The 20830-nt window shown below is 48.1% G+C and overlaps 2 protein-coding genes across 2 annotated transcripts; both read left to right on the top strand.

Annotated features, from left to right (window-relative positions):
- Window positions 1–3431: 3431 nt before the first annotated feature.
- LOC103153062 (keratin, type I cytoskeletal 13-like) lies at window positions 3432–6844 on the top strand. Its single transcript, XM_007573844.2, has 8 exons — window positions 3432–4109; window positions 4762–4844; window positions 4917–5073; window positions 5151–5312; window positions 5585–5710; window positions 6294–6368; window positions 6453–6601; window positions 6683–6844. Exons 1-8 carry the CDS (start codon window positions 3447–3449, stop codon window positions 6783–6785), a joined length of 1518 nt encoding a protein of 505 aa, XP_007573906.2. The 5' UTR covers window positions 3432–3446; the 3' UTR covers window positions 6786–6844.
- An 8872-nt stretch (window positions 6845–15716) lies between these two features.
- On the top strand, window positions 15717–20142 carry LOC103153064 (keratin, type I cytoskeletal 13-like). Its single transcript, XM_007573847.2, has 8 exons — window positions 15717–16279; window positions 16903–16985; window positions 17983–18139; window positions 18217–18378; window positions 18460–18585; window positions 19077–19151; window positions 19226–19383; window positions 19855–20142. Exons 1-8 carry the CDS (start codon window positions 15767–15769, stop codon window positions 19931–19933), a joined length of 1353 nt encoding a protein of 450 aa, XP_007573909.1. The 5' UTR covers window positions 15717–15766; the 3' UTR covers window positions 19934–20142.
- The last annotated feature ends 688 nt before the right edge of the window (window positions 20143–20830 follow it).

Consider the following 20830-nt stretch of genomic DNA (forward strand, 5'->3'; position numbering starts at 1 on the left):
GCGGGCCGGATCCGGCCCGCCAAGGCATTTGGTCCGGCCCCCTGAACAATGCGGGATCCGGCCCGCCTGCTTATACCATTCGGCTTTCAGTGTTTTTTTTCATATATTGTATTTTCCGGTTTATATGTGGATTTTTCTTCAACCACCAGGGGGCTTTTGAGCAAATGTGAAACTTACTTTCCCTCAATGGAATATATACTCGTCAGTCACCGTTTCACTCACGGTTTTTTCCATTTGCATTCTGGGTAAAAATCTATCCAAAAGTGTCGTTGTCTCCCCCCCGTCGACAAGAATTTCTTTGTTTTTTTTTACTGCAAAAACTAAGACCGGCCCCCGACCACAGAAAGGAACAGCTATGTGGCCCTCGCAGGAAAAAGTTTGGGGACCCCTGGTTTTCACTGATGAGGCGGCAGTTTGGTTCTTGGTTCGGATTGGCGGTTCTACTTCAGGCAGGTCCAGGGTGCAGCACCAAGACTTGATCCAAACGGCTTCATCTGAAGAACCAAGGTGGTGCTATGGCCTAGTCAAAGGCCAGACTTATGTGATGGAAATACCTCAGAAACCTCAATGAAGACAAACAAGGTTGGAGAGAAAAATGGAGTAGAAATCCAGCAGAACGCGACGGATTGAGTCCAAAGGTCCGAAGGAAGCCGGTTCGGATCTGTTGCTTCGACTTTTACTCAAGGTCAGTAAAAATACTCTGAAAAGGAAACATTTTTTCAAAGCAGTTGCTCAAATAAATGTAACTGGTTGCTGCTAACTCTGGTCCAAACCCAGGACTTTACCCTGAAGCTTAGCTCCGAGAAGCTCAGGGACTTTGTTGCCATATTTACTGACTTTTCAGACGTTCTGCTGTCAGCTGCTCCTCTTCCTCAGTCCGCAGCCACCCGCCTGCAGGAACTCGTCCCACTCCACGTTCACATCACTGATCAATCACATGAGCAAAACTGAGAAATGAATCGATCACCCTTAGCCACAGTGACTCACCGCCAGGGGGCGTGTCTGAGTGAGACGTTTTAGTCCAGAACCGGGGCTGAATGACAGCTGGACCTTGCAGCCAATAGGAAAACTCAACTACAGTACCACCATTCAACCCAAAGAGGGCGGCACTGAGACGGTTTTAGGCAAAGTATTGCAGAATTAAATCTATAAAGTGTCACATTTAACACAAAAACAAGACAGGGCCCTCAAGGAGCAATTTAGACGGCTTATCTGCAGAAGAATGTTGATTTGGGGCTCAGTTGCTCTTCATCGCCCCTCTGGCTCCTCAGAAGTGTTTTTCTTTTAATCACAGTTTCTGCTGCTTCAGGGAGTTTCCACCGGTGTTTTCTCAGCCTCTCCAGTATCTGAAACAGAAGCTGCAGTTCCGGCTGGAGAACCTCTGATGAACCAGAATCTGTTGTTATTTAAAACAAGCAGAACCCGACGGTCCAAACACCAACATTTAGGACAGGGGGAGAAGCTGAACTTTGGTCCTGATTAAACTCCCACTAAAGGCCATAAAGTCCCACAATCAGCAAGGCTGTCACCGCGGTGATGGATTACTGGACTGTCACCATGGAAACGTCTCCCTGCAGGGATTTCTGCCGTTTCACCTGCCGCCCTGAAGGTTGGCATCAATCAACACTGACGGCTGTGCTGTCTGCAGAGAAACATATCGACCTGAGATGAAATCTCCAGGTGGGTGACGGGTCGACGTGCCGCGGCTGGTAGGATCAGGAATGAAATCCTGCAGGCGGGGTTCAAAGGTCACGTCCTGAACGTGTCTGTGGCTCTAATTGAACAGGATTCAATCGGTTTGTCAAAGAGAACAAGAACGTCTCCTGTGATGAAAGTCTGCCTGACCAGATGTTAGCTTTCATTCAGGATGGGTAGCAGTGGTCATCAACCCTCAGTGGGCGGAGTCAGAGAGTCTGAAGGAACCACAGCAGGTAGAAACGTCACACTGGACCATCATGCTCTCTGTTTTATGAGTAGCTTAGCCTGTTGTAGCACATGCTGTCATTGACACATGGTGGGTACCAACATGGCTGAAATTAGTGCTTTAACATTAGCTTCTGCTAAATGCTACAGTGGTCTAGCACTAGCTTCTGCTAAATGTTGATTTAGTGCTTTAGCATAAGTGGAACTAATGTGTATGATTAGTGCTTTACTGTCAGTACTGCTAACTTTTTAGCCAGCGGTGCCGACCACTGCTCCAGGTCCATTCCTGCATATTCCCTGACTGGTTTACGGATCTCCCTGCTTTTGTTGGAAACTTATTTTAATCTCTGGATCTCCTCAGGAACGTCTGAATGAAAGGGTTAAAAAAGCTGCAGGTAGAAACACTTCAGGTGACGACCCAAGGTCCAATTGGACCATCAGGCTCTCCTTGGACGCTCAGCTTTTGATCCAATGATGAATAAAACGACACCAAAACAAGATAAAACATGTTCCGCCTTGCTCCAAGTCGCCCTGACATGAAACATCTCTTCTCACTGTGTTTACTATAAGTTTGCCGCTCGGGTTAGAGGCCAAACCTTTTCATGCTGTAGACAGAAAATCAACCCCAGTAAGAAGAGTTAATCCTTCATCCGACGATCCGTGAACGACGGATTGAAGCAGGAATGTTTCCACCTGCCGCAGCAGGTATGATGGACCTGCTGGTGAAGGAGTTCAAGGAGAAAATAACTCCTGTTATCCAGAACCAACACCGAACATCAAGTCAAGCTAATGCTACGCTGTCCCTCCTCCTGAGGAGCAAGCATGTGGCCACGTGGGAAGGAACAACTGGGGAACCGGGACTCAACACCTTCAACTCGCCAGAATCCTGGAGAACTTCAATCGGTCCGTTTTGAGGTGGGTCCAACAGAACCCAAGGTCCAAGCGTTGCCTTGGTTCCCCAGTTAGGAGTTACAACCAGCCAGTCCATCAGAGGAAAACGGAACCGGCGCCAGTGGGCCCGGTTCTCCACTGCTCTTTCCACAAACGCCTGACTGGATGTGGAGCGTCGGGAACATCAGCCCAGTTTCCTTCCTGAACCGGTTCATCTCCATGATCCGACCTCAGATAAGCAGACCGCTTCAAGAGGTCAGAGGTCACCTGACCTGACCGGGTTCTTCTTGTTCCAAACCAGGAGGTCCGGATGTGCGAGAGACGATCAGGGAGGATCTTGGTCCAGGAGATCAGCTCCTCCACCTCTTCCTGTGGATCCAACCAGAGTGGAGGTCAAACTGGTTTGTTTGACCTCAGGCTGCAGAACCCAGAACCTCCGGGTCCATTCCTGCAGACTTCCTGCCTGGTTCTGCTCAGCAGAGGGAAGGAAACTCTGACTTTACTGGTCCTCATCCATCCTGATTCATCGTCTGTAACGGATCTGGACTGAGGTTCTCCAGAGACGGAGGAACCCCACCGTGCCTCCACCCGGACCTCCAGGCTCAACGCTGTCATTCCTCAGAACCGGGCTGATGTTCCCGACGCCGAAGCGTCTAATTTGCACCTCAGCGAAGCGCCTGCAGGTGGGGATTTTGTCGGAACAGGTCTGGGTAAAGGTCAGCTCCACGCCCAGCGCCTCGCATTCCTGCAGCCTCGCCTCCCGCAGGAGCTTTAAAAGCCGCGCCGCCTCCTCCGCTCCTCACTCTCCTCTCAGAGACGCAGCAGCCGTCATGTCTGCCACCTTCATCTCCCGCTCCATGCGCTCCTCCGCCGGCTCCGGCGGCTCCATGAGGGGCTTCGGAGGAGGAGGAGGGTTCTCCTCCTTGAGGACTGGCAGCGTGTATGGAGGAGCTGGAGGCTCCGGGGTCCGCATCTCCTCCGTCTCCTCCTCCATGGGTGGTGGAGGTGGAGGTTTCTCCATGGGTGGTGGAGGTGGAGGTTTCTCCATGGGTGGAGGAAGTGGAGGTTTCTCCTTCAGTGCCTCCAGCATGGAGGACAGCCTGGTGGGCAACGAGAAGTTCACCATGCAGAACCTGAACGACCGGCTGGCCTCCTACCTGGAGAAGGTCCGCAGCCTGGAGAAGGCCAACGCCGAGCTGGAGCAGAAGATCCGCGGCTTCATGGACAGCAAGGTGGGGCCCTCCACCCGAGACAACAGCGGCTTCTTCACCTCCATCACCGAGATCACAGAGAAGGTGAGGAGAACATGAAGCGTCTCCTGGTGGAGATCCTGCCGCCGGTCTTCCTCCGATCTGAAGCTGCGTCTCTGGGACTCATCCTGATGCTTCATCTCTTCTTCTCTGGAGTTTTTCCTCCTCCAGCTCTTTTCCAGCCTCTGATCTTCCAGGATTTTAATTTGGTTTTCTTCAGCTTTCTTCTTCTGGTTTTCTTTCCTGAAGTTATGATTCCTGAACCTGGAAGCCTGACTAGAAATCAGTGGCAGTTTTCTCCAGGTTTTCCTTCTTTAAGGACTTTTAGGATTCTTCCATAGTTCCAGATATCAGTCGGATAACATCCTGCCAAGGTCAACCGGTTCCTTACCATCAGCAACATTTTGTTATACGTCTTCCACCTCGTGAAGGTCAGTTCGTTAAGGCCTTCCAAATTGCTCTGGTCATCTTGGAAAGGTCAGTAAAACCTGGTTTAGCTCAGCAGAATCAGCTGGTTCAGGTTCTAGTTTATAAATCAGCTTCAGTGTCTCAGTGAATCCAGATTCCTCGGTTTCCTTCCAGCTTTAGTTTTATGATAAAACTCTGCCTTCCTGGAGAGCCGCAGTGAAGCTCCAGTCTGTCTCCATCAGAGCTCACCTGCTGCCTCAGCTGTTCACCTCAGACTTCCTGTGTGCAGATCCAGGAGGCCCTCCGGGTGAACGGAGCCGTCCACCTGAGCCTGGACAACGCCCGCCTGGCCGCAGACGACTTCAGGACCAAGTGAGTCCTCCGTCCGCCGGGCCAGGTGTGTGCCGTGCGGAGAGCCTCAGCTGACCTCCTGTGTCTCCTCAGGTACGAGAACGAGCTGGCCATGCGGCAGTCGGTGGAGGCCGACATCGCCGGGCTGCGGCGGCTCCTGGACGAGCTGACGCTGTCCAAGTCGGACCTGGAGATGCAGATCGAGGGCCTGAGGGAGGAGCTGGTCTACCTGAAGAAGAACCACGACGAGGTGAGCGAGTCGGCGTCCGGGTCGCTGTGGGAGAGTTTCGTGATGATGTCATCGTGTGTGTGTGTGTGTGTGTGCAGGAGCTGGTGTCCATGCGGTCCCAGATGAGCGGTCAGGTCCATGTGGAGGTGGACGCCGCGCCGGCTCAGGACCTCACCAAGGTGATGGAGGAGATCCGAGAGCATTACGAGTCGGTCGCCGCCAAGAACCAGAGAGACCTGGAGGCCTGGTTCCAGACCAAGGTGAGCCGCATGACCTCACTTCCTGTCCTCTCGTCTCCTTTAAACTCTACCTGTACAGAGGAAAACTGTCACTGTAATTACAACAAAGGGACGACATTTTTCTGTAACATCAGTCAAGTTTAGAGGGTTGGTGTGGATTAGGTTCTGGTTCTGGTTCTGGTTAAGGATAAAAACAGTTACTAAACAGGATGGAAATCAGTACAAAGTCCTCCGTGTGTGTGTGTGTGTGTGTGTGTGTGTGTGTGTGTGTGTGTGTGTGTGTGTGTGTGCAGACAGAGACTCTGAACAAGGAGGTGGTCTCTCAGTCGGTGACGCTGCAGGAGTCCAGGAGCGAAGTGACAGAGGTCAAAAGGTCACTGCAGTCTCTGGAGATCGAGCTGCAGTCAATGCTGGGCATGGTGAGGACACACACACTCTGACACACACACTCTGACACACACACTCTGACACACACTCTGACACACACACTCTGACACACACTCTGACACACACACTCTGACACACACTCTGACACACACACTCTGACACACACTCTGACACACACCCCCTGTGATAATCAGCTGCAGTTAATGATTATTTTACTAATCGATTATTGTTGATTACTCAAAGTCTTTCTTATGTATAAATGAATAATTCATAACAAATTCCCTAAAAGTCACTAAGACATTCCTTCATCAACATGAAAGTTGATCTGCTGATTATTAATAACTGGATGTAAAAGGTGATTAATAGATTTTATTACAGGTTCAAACTCAGAGTTCTGAGTAAAACTGATTTACAGGTTTTTATCTTAAATGCAAAATGTTTATATTTGTAGCTCTGCTAACGATTAATCGATTAAATTAATGTGATTAACTTCATGCGTCGCGTCTCTGAGGGTCTAAACAGAAACTTATTCCCGGCGTGAAAACTTTTTAACTATTTGGTTTTTAAATGAACGGAGTGAAATCATGAAGTTCTTCTTCTGTGGTTTGAGCGCAGAAAGCGTCTCTGGAGGCGACCCTGGCTGAGACCCAGAGCCGATACTCGCTGCAGCTGTCCGGCTACCAGATGCAGGTGAGACCGGTTCGGTTCTGGTTCTGGTGACCTGTGATGCGGTGAAAGTGGGAGGAGCTACAGCCTCACCTGTGCCGTGTGCAGGTGTCGTCTCTGGAGGAGCAGCTGATGCAGCTGAGGGCCGACCTGGAGCGGCAGGGACAGGAGTACCAGATGCTGCTGGACATCAAGACCCGGCTGGAGATGGAGATCGCAGAATACCGCCGCCTGCTGGACGGAGAGGGAGGCGGCAGGTGAGACATGTTCACCTGGAGAACGATCCTCACCTCACAGGTGGCCGGCTCCACCTGATCTGTGCTCTGATTGGTCCGCAGCTCCTCCTCGACGCGGCGTGTGGTGACCGTGGTGGAGGAGACCGTCGACGGGAAGCTGGTCTCCTCCTCATCTTCATCCACCTCTTCCTCAGTGACTCACTGAAGCAGCCAATCAGCTTCCTCCCTCCTCACTCACCTGAGAATAAACGAGAGTCCACCTCAGCTCCGCCTGTTCGTCTTCATTTCCCCTCCAAAACCTCACCGAGTTCGGTCCGGTCAGAACCGGTCCTGCAAGCTGCTGGTGTTCAGAACCAGAACCAAAGTTCTGGTTTTGGCTGCAGATGTAAAGTAAATGGAGGTTCTGTTAACAGTTTAGGGTTACTAGAACCAGAAAGTTACCAGATAATAATATCAAAACTCCAATAAGTAACTTTTATTTAAATTTTATTTATTTATTTTATATCAGTTGACAGTGAGATATGAGACGGATAATCAGTGGAAAAAAGTTCCTCTGCTTCCTCCATGCTGAAACAACCAATCAGAGTCAGAGGGCGGGTCTAAGCGCTGTCAATCACCTCATGCTCTCACTCCTCCTTGGTCTCTGCGACACTTCACCACAACACAGCCTGCGAAAAATGCTAATGCTAGTTAGCATAACCACTGATGAAGGCAGATCAACAGTTTTCCTGGAACATTAAGTTGTTTCTTCACCGTTAGCACATTTAGCAGCGTGTACATGGTGATGATTGACAGCACTAAGACCCTCCTCCCGGCTCCGATTGGGTCTGTTTGACCAGGTATGATGCACTGTAACTTATCAAGGGACTAACATCTGATACAAGCACATCAAGTGGTGACATTCATGTTTGAGTCCCTTTAGTTTATTATTATTATTATTATTATTATTATTATTATTATTATTATTATTATTTCAGGTAACAGCAGCTCTGGGAGGAGAACCGTGATTTTTTTCACAAACTGTCACGACTTTGTGACAGTTTTAATAATATGGAGAAAACTCAGAACCGATCTGGGTCCTTTTAGCAGAACCTGATCCACTCACAGGTCACAGGTTCTGCAAAGCCCAAACAGATACAAAAAATATAGACTCCAATAAATTCTAACAGAAATACGGTAATAAGAATTAAGAAAAGATCCCAGGCAGGACAAACACCGCCTGGGTCAGAACTCAGAACTGACCCAGGACTGGGTCAGGATTTGGTTCCAGTTCAGTTTAAATTAACTAAATTCTGAAGTGTCACAAGCAGAGGAGGCTGGGATTGGTTCTGGTCCAGAAGGAGACGGAGGAGGAAATGGAGGGAATTCAGATTTATAATTATCCGCCATGGCCACCAGGGGGCAGCAGCGGTCAGCAACATGCATGCTACTGCTGTATTCTGGAAGAACCACGAGTTTATTTCTGTTTAGGTTTTACATTAGCAGAAAAAAATTACAAATGGAGAATAAACAGATTTTTGGAAGAAGGACAAGATTCTCCAGGTTCCAGAGATAAAGGTTTAATCAGCAGAACCAGAACCCACCAGGTCCAACAGAACCAGCGGTCAGTTAAAAGAAGAGTTTCTGATGGTCCAGTGACAGGTAGGCATGATGCTAAGAGCCCAAACTGTTCAGATTTATCTATTTATCTGTTCAATATGTGTTAAAATGAAGAACCCGTCTTCAGACGGGCCTTTCAGAACCAACAGGTTGAACCCAAAACCATTAGAGTCAACATGGTTCTGGTTCACAACACATAAAAACTCAAACGTTACTTCCTCACAAAGTTAGAGAATCAGACTGATGAGAGGTTATGAGAGGTAAATGTTCTGGTTGGTTCTGGTTCTGTAAGGATTTGAGTTTTTCTGTGTTTATTTTTGGTTTTTGTCCTGTCCTGTGTAGTTAAACCCACCTGTGTTTCTTGTTCTTTCTCATTTGGTTTCTGTCGTTTCGGTTCAGTCGTTTTCCAGCTCTGAGCTTCGTTGACGGTTCAACTGAGCTGCCTGGATTTCTGTATTTGTTGGATTACTTTACTATTAAAGATTTTTTATTCACTCCACCTGGGGTCATCAGCGTCTGCCTCACCACCTTCACCACAAATCATGACAGAAGGACCCGACCCAATCATGATAAAGATGCTGACCCAGTTGTCCAGCAGACTCACTTTCCAAGCAGGAAAAGCCATAAAAGGTCATTTCTAAAGAAGCTGCTTGTTTACCGACAGCTTTTCAATGGAAAGTCGAGTGGAAGGACAAAGTTTTAGAGCACTTCCTTCCTCCCCATGCTGACCAGGGGAGGCTGAATCAGTACCGGTCCAGGCTGACCCAAACCCAATGGAGGTTCCAGAACCAACAGTGCAGACGGTCGATAACCAAAACTTCATCACATTTGTTGAACTTTATTCAAGTGAAAGTTTATTAAACAACCATGTAAATTAGTGCTTTAGAACTTATAAAAAATGAACTTATGGGAAGTAGAGCGGTAAACTTTAAAAAAACATCAGGTACCAAACAGAAGCCAGAACCCGACCTCTGGACCTTCTCCGCTCCTCCTGGCGTCTCTGTGTTGGTTTGGTTCTGCCAGCAGCCTCTCAGCGTCTCGTCACGCCCGACGCCATCAGAACTAATCCTGGCTCTGCTTCCGCTTCTCTGCCGGAGGCTAAACAACCTGGTTGGTTTTTATGCTAATCAGAAAGAAAAATAAAGTTTGTCAAAAAGACGATCCAGTTCCTCTCCTCAGCTGAGACGGGACCTTCAGGAGGAAACGTCTTCCCATTGGCCGCCACCGCTAACCAGACAGAAGCTGCTGCTCTGAATCAACACGTCTGCTGGACAGAAGCTGGTCAGACCAGACAGAGATTCAACTCTTTGGACACGATGAGAAACCGGTAGAAACCAACAGCACTGCACGGTGGTGGGACCATCATGCTCAGGGCCTGCAGCCACTGCAGGGGCGCAATGCACAACGTTCACAGATTCCTCAACTTTATCTCAAACAATGACCCAAACCCACATCTACCCCAGACTGGATAAGGCAGGATAACATTATCATCCTGGAATGGCCTAGTTAAAGTCAGTTAGCAGAAGGGACAGAATGATGACTGAAGCTACCGAGTGTGTGGTCTCCCAGAATCCCCGTTTCCTGATCCGGTGACGTTCCTGACGGACGGCTCGGTTCCGCCTGCAGCGGATCCGTGACCCCTCCCCGGCCCCGGGAGCTGTCAACCTTCCCAGATCTGCAGAGCGCTCATAAATCTGTTGATGCGCAGCGCTGGAGGGGAACTCTCATCCAGATCCCGAAATGATCTCATCGCTCCGGCGCTCCAACGACACCCAGGGCTCCACAACCTGATCCGAGCCGTTCCAGGAGGTTCTGTTGAGACCTGAACCAGAACCCGGCTCCCTGACTGCAGCTGGGGTTCATCCCGTCCTTTGGCCAGGCGCTGAACCCGAGCTGCATGTCCCATCACATTTTCAGCTCAGGTTGCAGATTTTTCCTCTTTCTGATTAACAACCAACACCAGCAGCAGAAAACCTTCTGGATTTGACCTTTAACCTCTAAACATAAACAGATTAATAATCATCAAAGCCAGGATGTGTAGGACGGCCAGCTGGGCTCTTTGTGGACTTCTGCTGAGCAAACGGCGCCACAGCATGTCCATAAACAATAATGACAACAGATGAGTGAAACAGGCCTGTGGCGTCCAGCATCAACCAGTTAAAACAAGTTATAACTTCTGTTTACATGATTTATTGTTTTTCTCTTTTCTCTTCAGAGATCGGAGGCAGAGCGAAGTGGAAACGACTTTAATGTCTCCGTTTGTCTTCCAGACTGGATCAGGAGGATCCTTCACTCAACTGCAGACTGAAGCAGAAATTATGAAGAATCATCAATTTTCATGAAACTGTGACTCCAAAAATCAGAATCGAATCAGGAGAATCCCGTCCTTCCTGGACCGGTCGCCACTTCATCACAAATTAACGTAATATTTTGTAAAACCACGACGGTCCATGGTCATAGATACGGAAACTCCAGGTTCTGGTCTGCTATGAGTTCCTAGAAAACTGATTTAGTTTCTTCCAATGTACAGGAGGAACAGAACCAGAACATCTACGGTTCTGGACCAGAACTCGGATTCAGGAGTTTTAGGGGAATTCTGCAGGAAATGACAGGAATGAGTGGGAAGGCAGAGCAACTCCAACACCTGTCAAACACAGAAGGTCCTCAGTGATCAAACTAAAGGGAAACCAAAATGCTGTGGACCGGTCCATCTGGTTTTAGAGCTCTCTGGATCTTACAGTCTGGACTCTTCAGAGGACTAGACATCCAGAACTCGGTTTTCAGATCCCGTTCCCTGTGTGCATCACAGGGAACGGGATCTGAAAGTGACCTGTAGGTCTTCAGCATCAGACCATCTGGATTTGAAATGGAGACGTTGGCAGAACTTTATCCTCACAGTGAAAGTTCTGGTTCCACTGCCTTTCTGTTTCTGGTCTGCATGTTCTCCCGGTGCTTCATGGGTTCTGTCTGGGTTCTCCAGCTTCATCCCTGACTTCCTGGTGCTCCACATGGCAGCGATCAGACCCATCAGACCTCCAGTCCGAGGTCTTAATCACTCAGCTGGACAGGATCCTAGTTGTTGGTTAAACATCATCTCAGTGAGAAATAATCTCTGAGCTCTTGAAATCTGGAGATAAACCAGTTTGCTTCTGCAGCCCTGCTGACAAACTGAACCGCCTTCTCGACCTCAGCTTCTGGGAGATTCTTTGTTTTCTGAAGAAATCATAGATTTAAACTGATGATGGGTCTAACCCAGGGGGGGCAGCTCCTAACCCAGGGGGGGGGCAGCTCCAGGCCTGGAGGGCCTCGTGCAACTTTTATATGTGTCTCTACTTCAACACACCTGAGTCAAACAATGAGGTCGTTAGCAGGACTCTGGAGAACCTGCCTGCTCTGAGGAGGAGATTCAGCTGTTGGACCAGGGAGACGTCTAAGAGCTGCAGGACTCGGCCCACCGCTGGTCTAACCCGAGAGCCTCTGGTGGATTTTGGTCCATTATTGCAGAAATGTTGAAGCTGGAAGCTTGAACATGAGCTGGATCCGTCCCCAGAGAAATGTTGAGATTCCACCAGAGTGGGCGGAGCCACTAACCACGGAGGGGCGTGGTCTACTGTGGGGTTTGGGGTCATGACAAGAGAAGCGTTGTTGCTAACTTAGCGGCATTGTTGCTATGTTTAGAGACTTTTCAGACCTTCTGACAACTTCTTGTCAAAAAAGCGACCAGCACCAAATCTAGAGACATTTTCTGTGGCCTTGAAGAGCCAATCCCTCTGCAGCAGACCGCCTGCAGTCAGAGCCACTCGGCTCCGTGTTCGATCAGTGCTAACCACGCTAGCTGTCCATATCCTGACTCACCACCAGGGGGCGTGGTGACAGATTCTGTGAAATTTCCACAGAAACATGAATATAGAATCCTTAATTTATTTTCACAGTTTATTTGCAAAACTGTGATTTGGGGTTTAGTTTCTCTTTCAGCTCATTGATCGTTGGACTAGTTTGAGTTTTATTAGCAGGAGGTTCTGTAGAGCAGGGTTATTATCCCCCAATGTTTTATCAGCCTGGCAGGCTGCCAGGCTTTACTTGCCCTCCCACCAGGCTAAGAGTTTATATTTGGTACTCCAGTAACAGTGACAGATTAAGCTGGTTTAGAGTTGGCGCATTGATTGCCTCACATGCCATCATCTCTCATGTACTTCCAAATAATTGTAAAGATTTTTCAACCCAAAACCCGCTGGTGGGCTTCCCCAGGACCCCGACCACTGGGGTAACCTTGGGTGGGGCCCAGACATGGGGACCAGAATAAACGCCCCAAGCTGCCTGCTTTAACGGTTCAAACACCAAATTTCATTAATACAAACCGGCTAAGTGCTAAAGCTAAACATGTACAGCCTCCCCCGTTTCTCCTCTCAGTGGCTCCCAAACAGCAGCATGTGGAGCAGCTTTGCTTCGTGGTGCCTCAGCTTCCCCAGATGCATTTTCTACAGAAAAATCTGTTTTCCAGATTAACCTGAGGTTCTCAACACTGTTGGTACCAGAGAGGCTGGTTGTCTCCGTGTTGGACCGGAAACCGTCCAGGATTCACTCTGGACCTGCTAACATCAAGCCAGAGGCTGCAGGAATCATTTCAGCAGGTTCTGTCTCGTGTTTTTGGCCTGAATTGGAAAATAAATCTCTCCGTTCACTTCTGCTGCAGCTTTCATTCACTCCTGTTATGGATGTTCAGAGATTTTTTTCCAATCTGACAGAATACCTGGAAATCTAATCTGAAGCGGTCTGGAAAGTTTGATGACAGAAATGCTGACAGTTTAACAGGAATGTCTTAATTAAAGTTTTATTAGCAGCTTTTGGACCCAAACAGGATCCATCAAAGCTGAGCGCTGCTGACCCGCAGGCGGAGGAGTAAGAGCTGCAGGCCGACGTTTACGACCGATTACTGCCTGTCAGTCACAGCCTCCCCTTTAATGCCTCGGATCAGAACCCGCCTGCGGCAGGTTGGCATTCACTGGAGCCAGAACCAGAACCGACTGCAGCTCAGATGTCGACTTAGCAGCAGGAGGATGAAGAGCCACACAAAGAAACCTGCAGTTTTATTTTTACTCCATCAATCAACGTTTGTCTAGAAAGTTGATTTTATGCTTTCAGAACCAGAACCAGAAATTATGCAGCACCAAGTTACTTGGATGTTTTGTAAACTGTTATTCGAACAAAGTTCAACATCTGTGCTAAAGTTGTTATTGTTGAGAATTACATTTTAAGTTGTTTTAAATTAAATACCAACATTGAATAAAGTCATATTCACTGTAAATTATTTTCAATCAGATCCTTTTGCAAAAATCAATCAGTATTTTCATTTTATCTTTATAACTGCAGAATATTGTAATTATTATGTTAATATTTTTCATCATTAGTAGTAGAAATGTTATTTTATTATGATTAGTAAAGTAAGCTCATGTATTTTTCCCCTTTAATATAAATACTTTATGATGATGAACTGTTTTCCTTTTTCACATTTTGTTTTGTTTCTTCATCTAAACTCGTCTGATTCACAATAAAAATGACACTAAACATTAAACATTGTGTTAATGTTTCAATTATGTTTAGCATTTTATGATTAGCGCTTTAGCGTTAGCATGAATAATGTTTATGTTTAGCGTTAGCGGAGCAGCTTGTATAACTGGAAGACATGAACTGGTTTCTGTTCAGCACCAGACACGCCGACCCCATTCGGTCCACTTTCAGAATGAACTCATCCCCTCCAGAACCGCTGGAGCACCGTTCAGGATCTGCCGAAAGAGCTGAACCCCAGCAGAACCAGAACCGGCCTGGTGGTTCTACTCACCCTGTAGAGCAGCAGGAGGTCCAGATGATCTGCAGGAACATCTTCAGGTGAATCTGCCTGAAGCCTTTTGAAGCCTCTGCTTCACTCTGATGATCACAGGAAATGTTCTGAGATCTTTGACCCACAAAATCACTTTGAGGGCCGCAGACGGCCCCCGCTCCACACTTTGACCACCCTGGGTTTGGATCAAAGCAGACTGAAGCTTGAACCGGGTTTCTGCATCAAAGCCGACTTTGTTTCAGAGCTTCACGCCCGAACACAGTCTGCGCCCCGAGTCAAGCTGCGTCGCCATGGTGACGGCGGCCCGGGGCGTTTTCCCACAGAGGCACCTGAAGAGGAGACGCCGCGGGCAGAGCGAAGCGTTTCGGTCCCTCTGGGAGCGAGATCAGCGCCAGGTTACCTCATCGCCGCTGCAGGAGCTCCAGAACCGGTCCGACCGCCGGTCCTGCACCAGAACCACGGAACACAAACCAGCCTCAACATTATGACCACCTGAACTCAGGCTGGGCCGAAACCAAACCAAACGGTTTGCTGATCATGATCCCTGGATTCATATCAGTCTCCATGTTTTCTCGTTCACAGCGAATATATTAACTTGACAAAGACGCAGCGGGAAATGATGGACAGCAGAGCGACACCAAAACTCCCCGGATGTCAGACACATTCTGGGGTTAAAGGAGTAACTTCACTTTAAAAACGAGCCATGATTAGCGCTTCAGCGTTAGCGGAACTAAAGCACAACGTAGACTCTACATTCTGCAATGTAACATGCAGAGAACGAATAACCACAGGAAGTTGAGTGGAAGGAAAAAGTGCAGCAGCAGGGGGAGAACAGCGGCCTTTAGAGGATCCTCAAGCAGAATCCATTCCAGAACCTGGAGGAGCTTCACTGGGAGTCACAACATCTCGACCCAGACGGGTTCTGAACCAGAACCACAAGCTGGTCCAGTGACCCTGGTGGTTCTGGGCTTCATGGGCCCGAAACCGGACCCGACCCAACGAGGAAGATGAAATCGGAACCAACGATGAAGACTGCCCCAGACCTACAGAACCTCAGCAGAACCTGGTCTGGGTTCTGGAGCCCAGACCAGAACCGAGACATTTCTGTTAAAATCTCTTTTTGTCATTAGTTTTCTGAGACATTCTGGGTTTTCTGTGATCCAGAACCATCAGAACTACAGAACATAAAGGCTTAATAATCTGGATTCTCCAAACCGGACCGGTTCTGTACAGCTGTTGGTTCTGTTTTTCCCATCATGCATTCTAGGAGGCTCTGTGGGTTTTCATGATCCTCCATCAGAACCACACCAGATCAGCTCGGAGCAAACTGCGGTTCTGGACCTGGTTTAGTTCTGGACCCGGTTCTGGACCTGGTTTGGACCAGGACCTGGTTTAGTTCTGGACCCGGTTCTGGACCCGGTTTGGACCAGGACCTGGTTTAGTTCTGGACCCGGTTCTGGACCCAGTTTGGACCAGGACCCGGACCGGTTCTGGACCCAGCAGGGATGCAGCAGTGGCACCGCCCCAGCCTGGTTCTGGTTGAGACGGGTTAGAACAGAGTCTGATGTCTGGGCCGGTTCGGTTCTGGTGCAGCCTGCAGGTATCTGCCTCGGTGGGTGTGGGTCTTGGCTCCGCCCCCTCACCTGAAGCCCCGCCCACCGCGGCTCTATAAAAGGCCGGCCGCTCCGCCGCTCCTCACTTCTCTCCTCTCCTCTCCTGAGAAGACAGACGGACTCCTCATCTTCATCATGGCCACCATGGTGTACTCCTCTTCCTCCTCCTCCCGGAGCTCCATGGGCGGAGGCCTGGCCCGCTCCTCCTTCGGCGGCGGCCTCAGCTCCTTCAGCGTAGCCGGGGGGGCCGGCGGCGGCGGCAGCATCAGGGTCTCCCGGGCCAGCCGGAGCTTCTCTGCCGGCGGGGGCGGCGGCAGCGCGGCCTTCGGCTTCGGCGGGGGAGCCGGTTCCGGGTTCGGCGGCGGGTTCGGTGGGGGTGCAGGTGGCGGGTTCGGAGGGGGCGCGGGGTTCGGTGCTGGTGGCGGTGCCGGGTTCGGAGGAGGTGAAGACGGCATCATCGGCAACGAGAAGTTCACCATGCAGAACCTGAACGACCGCCTGGCCTCCTACCTGACCAAGGTGGCGGTGCTGGAGAAGGCCAACGCGGACCTGGAGCTCAAGATCCGGGAGTTCGCAGAGAGCAAGGTGGGCCCGTCCAAACGGGACTACAGCCCCTTCTACGTCACCATCGCAGACCTGCAGGCCAAGGTGAGTCTGCACCAACACCCGAGAACATCCGAAAACACCCGACAGGACCCGAAACCACAACTTCAGAAAGATGCTGACGGCGGCAATAATCTGCTGAAATTAGGAAATCTGAACATTTATTAAAGATTTAACTTTTAATAAAAGATTCTCCAGATGATTGAAAAGTTTTAAGATGAGAAACTTTTCATTCCGATGAGAATTTTAACCCAGCAGCTCCATTTAAGATGATGCCACACCAAGACGTCTTCACCGACCATCTATCATTAAAAATAACAACAATGATAATGATCGTATCTATAATAATAAATGGGGCTGCACAGTGGCTCAGCTGGGAACACTGTTGCCTTGGGTTCGATTCCCGGCCCTGGTCTTTCTGCACGGACTCTCCATGGCGGGTTCTCTCCGGGTACTCCGGCTTCCTCCCACAGAAACATGACGGTCAGGTTAATTGGCCTCTCTAAATTCTCCCTGTGTGTGTGTGTGTGTGTGGTTGTCTCTCTGTGTTGCCAGGTGACTCCGCCTCTCGCCCGAAACGTTCACTGGAGAGGCAGCAGCACCTGCTGACCCCATTAAGGTGAAGGGTTTTAGAAAATGCTGATATTGGTTTGCTTGTGTGTTTTCAGATCGAGGCAGCCCTGGTGGCTAAAGGCTCCGTGATGCTGAGCATCGACAACGCAAGACTGGCTCAGGATGACTTCAGGATCAAGTCAGTCTCTCTCTCTCTATCTCTCTCTCTTTCTCTCCCCTTTCTACGCGCTACCTGCAGCTCAGGCGCGCCCTCTCCTGGCGGAACGTCCCCATTACATGGAAAAAATCAGTAAAAACGCATCTGGAACTGCGGGGCTGGATCGATTAATCAGATTAATCAGTTATTGAACTAATCAAGTAATTTTATAATTAATTGTTAAATGGAGCATACAGACTATAAAAAGGTAATTTGTTGATAAAACACAGCAAGCCAAAACTGAAGTGGTATTTTATCTTCACATAGTTCAGATTCTGTAATAATCTCCTATTAAGCACAATTTCTATAACATTAATAAAAATTAGCATTCCTGAATGAATAAATAAAATTTAATTATATTAAAAAAGATTTTAATTATTTGCATTTTTTATATATTTTATTGCAGAAGATTAAATGGTAAAATTAAAACTTTGCAGAATGTACCTTTTTTTAAAAATCTGATTAATCTTCTGAATAATCGATAACTAAAATAATCATTAGCTCTATCTGTAACACTGCCTTAAGCTCACCAGGTAGGCAGCTGACCTTTGATCCGACCAGATAATTCAATTCCAAAATACTTTATTATTCTCAAAATGAAATTAAATGTTGTAGCTCCTTAATAAGGCTACAGTAGCTTTATTAATGGGTTTAATGTTAAATTTCTTACCACTTTGTTTTGTTAATTTTCTAAAAATTAAACAAGTTCTTACATTTTTAAGAATTTTTAGCATTTTTTAAATTATTAGTTATTTAACAAATGTTAAAATTAGAAAAAATAAAGTAATTAAAATTTGCAATTTTTTAGAAATGTGACAATTTATTTCAATTTGTTTTAAATTTAAAATTTAATTTTAAAAAACTTTATTATTTTTAAATTTGAAAAGTTTACCAAAGAAAATGCCTCCCTGTGATGTAAACCAGTGACTCCTCCGAGTCGTTCCCGGTGGTTCTGACGCGCTGCGGTTCGCGCCTGCAGGTATGAGAACGAGCTGTCCATGCGCCAGTCGGTGGAGGCCGACATTGCCGGGCTGAAGCTGCTGCTGGGAGAAATAGGCGTGGCCAAGAGCGACCTGACCATGCAGATCGAAAGCCTGAAGGACGAGCTGCTGTCCATGAAGAAGAACCACGAGGAGGTAGGCGAGCCGCCGCTCGTCTGTCACGCTGCCTCCCACAGGTTGCCGCTTTCAGCTGCCGCTTCCTTCCGCTGCAGGACCTCCTCACCATGCGCACCCAGGTGGGCGGCCAGGTCAACGTGGAGGTGGACGCCGCCCCCCAGGAGGACCTCACCAAGATCATGGAGGAGATCAGGGAACACTACGAGTCCGTCGCCACCAAGAACCGCAAAGAGCTGGAAGGCTGGTTCCAGGCCAAGGTAGGAACCGGACCGCGCACATCATGAGCCAGCAGGCTCTGTTACCGGACCGGACCGAACCGCTTCGTCGTCTTTCTGCAGTCCGAGACGATCTCAAAGGAGGTGGCAACCACAGAGATGACTCTGAAGACGACAACCACCGAGGTGAAGGAGGTGAAGAGTCAGCTGCAGGCGCTGGAGATCGAGCTCCAGTCCCAGCTCAGCATGGTGAGATCCAGAAACCTCAAAGTTACAGAAACACCAGGTCCAAAGTACCAACACCAGAACGTTATTGTTCCCGTTTCTATTTTAAATCATAATGTCATAACAACAAAGCTCAAATGATGGAAGTCATAATATCACAGGAATATATTAATGTGAGAATAAAGTCAAAATAATCCAAGAATAAAGATGTGAGAATGAAGCTGTAACATCAGGGAAATAAAGTCATGAATGAAAATAGGGATGTTGAGCAGCTTGTGAAGTTCTACTTCAGTTTTACAAGTAAGAAAATCCTTCAAATTAAAAACAGTTGGTTCAGAAAGAGCCACAACAGAGCAGGACCATCCAAAACTTCCTCTCATTTGATCAGTCTTACCTGGTAAAATACAATCTTTATTCTGCAAATATAAAGATTTTATTCTCCATTAAATGATGGATTATTAGTCAGAGGAAAGCAGCGCTGCCGTTGTTCGTCTGATTTAATCGTCTCGTTGCAGAAAGCGTCTCTCGAAGCGTCCCTCGCTGACGTTCAGAACCGCTTCGCCATGCAGCTGAACGGCTTCCAGATGAGGGTAAGCTGGAGCTCAGCTGTGCACTGCTGAGGCTGATCTGAACGGCAGCACTCAGCGTGAGGTTACCTGTGCAGGTGTCGTCTCTGGAGGAGCAGCTGGTGCAGCTGAGGGCCGACCTGGAGCGGCAGGGACAGGAGTACCAGATGCTGCTGGACATCAAGACCCGGCTGGAGCTGGAGATCGCCGAGTACCGCCGGCTGCTGGACGGAGAGGCAGCAGGATCCGCGGCAGGGTGAGAGCAGGTTCAGATAATACAGAGTTAAAATGGAGGCCGGCGGTCTGCAGACGCCCTGCAGGTCTGTTTGGTGGAGATTAACAGTAGAGCTGCTGGGACGATTTTACTGACCTGAAGCTGAAAACTGGATCGAGGAACATTTAATCTACTCAATGACCAGCTAATTCCTGTTAGCATTGCATGCTAACGGCTACGGATGCCTCTACATTCAAACAGTAAAGCACCAGATTCACATATTTAACTCTGGGAAAGATTTAATGATACACAAACTTCAAACAGGAAAAACTAAAGCTTTATAAAGGCAGCCATCTTGGATTGGTCAGAAACCTACAAATTTAATCCAAGAGGATTAAATTTTTCCCACTTTTTTCTTGTTTATGTTTATCTTCATTAAAACATTTTCTGACTCTGAAATAGATAAAATAAAAGCACAAAAGCAGAGACTTACCCATTTCCCTTCTTTTGCAGGCTTTCCTCTTCCTCCTCTTCTTCAACCACAGTTACCAAAACTGTGATCACCAAGGTGATCGAGGAGACCAGTAGCTAAGAGCATTCACACAGCTGTCTGATGGGGCGGAGTCGAATCTCGACCTTTCACCTTCCTGCTTAATGAGACAAGAACCACTTCCTGCCGATGAGGAGCGTCCATCTCATCTTCTTCCTTTTACGCCTCACTTCCTGCTGTGACTCAGTTAAAGATGGTGAATCTGTGAGGAAAACTTTCTGTCTTCAACAAATAAACTGAACTAAACTCAATAGAAATCTTCTCGTATTCATTTCAGTCTATTAAAATGTTTAAATCAGTTTTAGAAAAATTCAAGCGATCTCACATCTATCAGCCAATCAGAATGGAGGGAGACTTTCTTCCCTACCTGAGAGAAACATAAATATAAAAGAAGCATAAACTGATAAAGACTAAATATATTTCTAAATCCAAGAGGGAAAGTTTTCTGACTAAAACATAAAAAAACATGACAAACCAGAAAAAGTGGTTGAGATTTGATCAAAGTCTGACTTTGGCCTCTGACTTTACCATAGCTAGAGATAGCCCACATGCTAGAGACAGCCCACATGCTAGAGACAGCCCACATGCTAGAGATAGCCCACATGCTAGAGATAGCCCACATGCTAGAGACAGCCCACATACTAGTGACAGCCCACATGCTAGAGATAGCCCACATGCTACTGATAGCCCACATGCTACTGATAGCCCACATGCTAGAGATAGCCCACATGCTACTGATAGCCCACATGCTAGAGACAGCCCACATACTAGAGATAGCCCACATGCTAGAGACAGCCCACATGCTAGAGACAGCCCACATGCTACTGATAGCCCACATGCTACTGATAGCCCACATGCTACTGATAGCCCACATGCTACTGATAGCCCACATGCTAGAGATAGCCCACATGCTAGTCATAGCCCACATGCTAGAGATAG

Source organism: Poecilia formosa, unplaced genomic scaffold, assembly GCF_000485575.1.
Source record: "Poecilia formosa unplaced genomic scaffold, Poecilia_formosa-5.1.2 Scaffold339, whole genome shotgun sequence".
NCBI lineage: Eukaryota > Metazoa > Chordata > Actinopteri > Cyprinodontiformes > Poeciliidae > Poecilia > Poecilia formosa.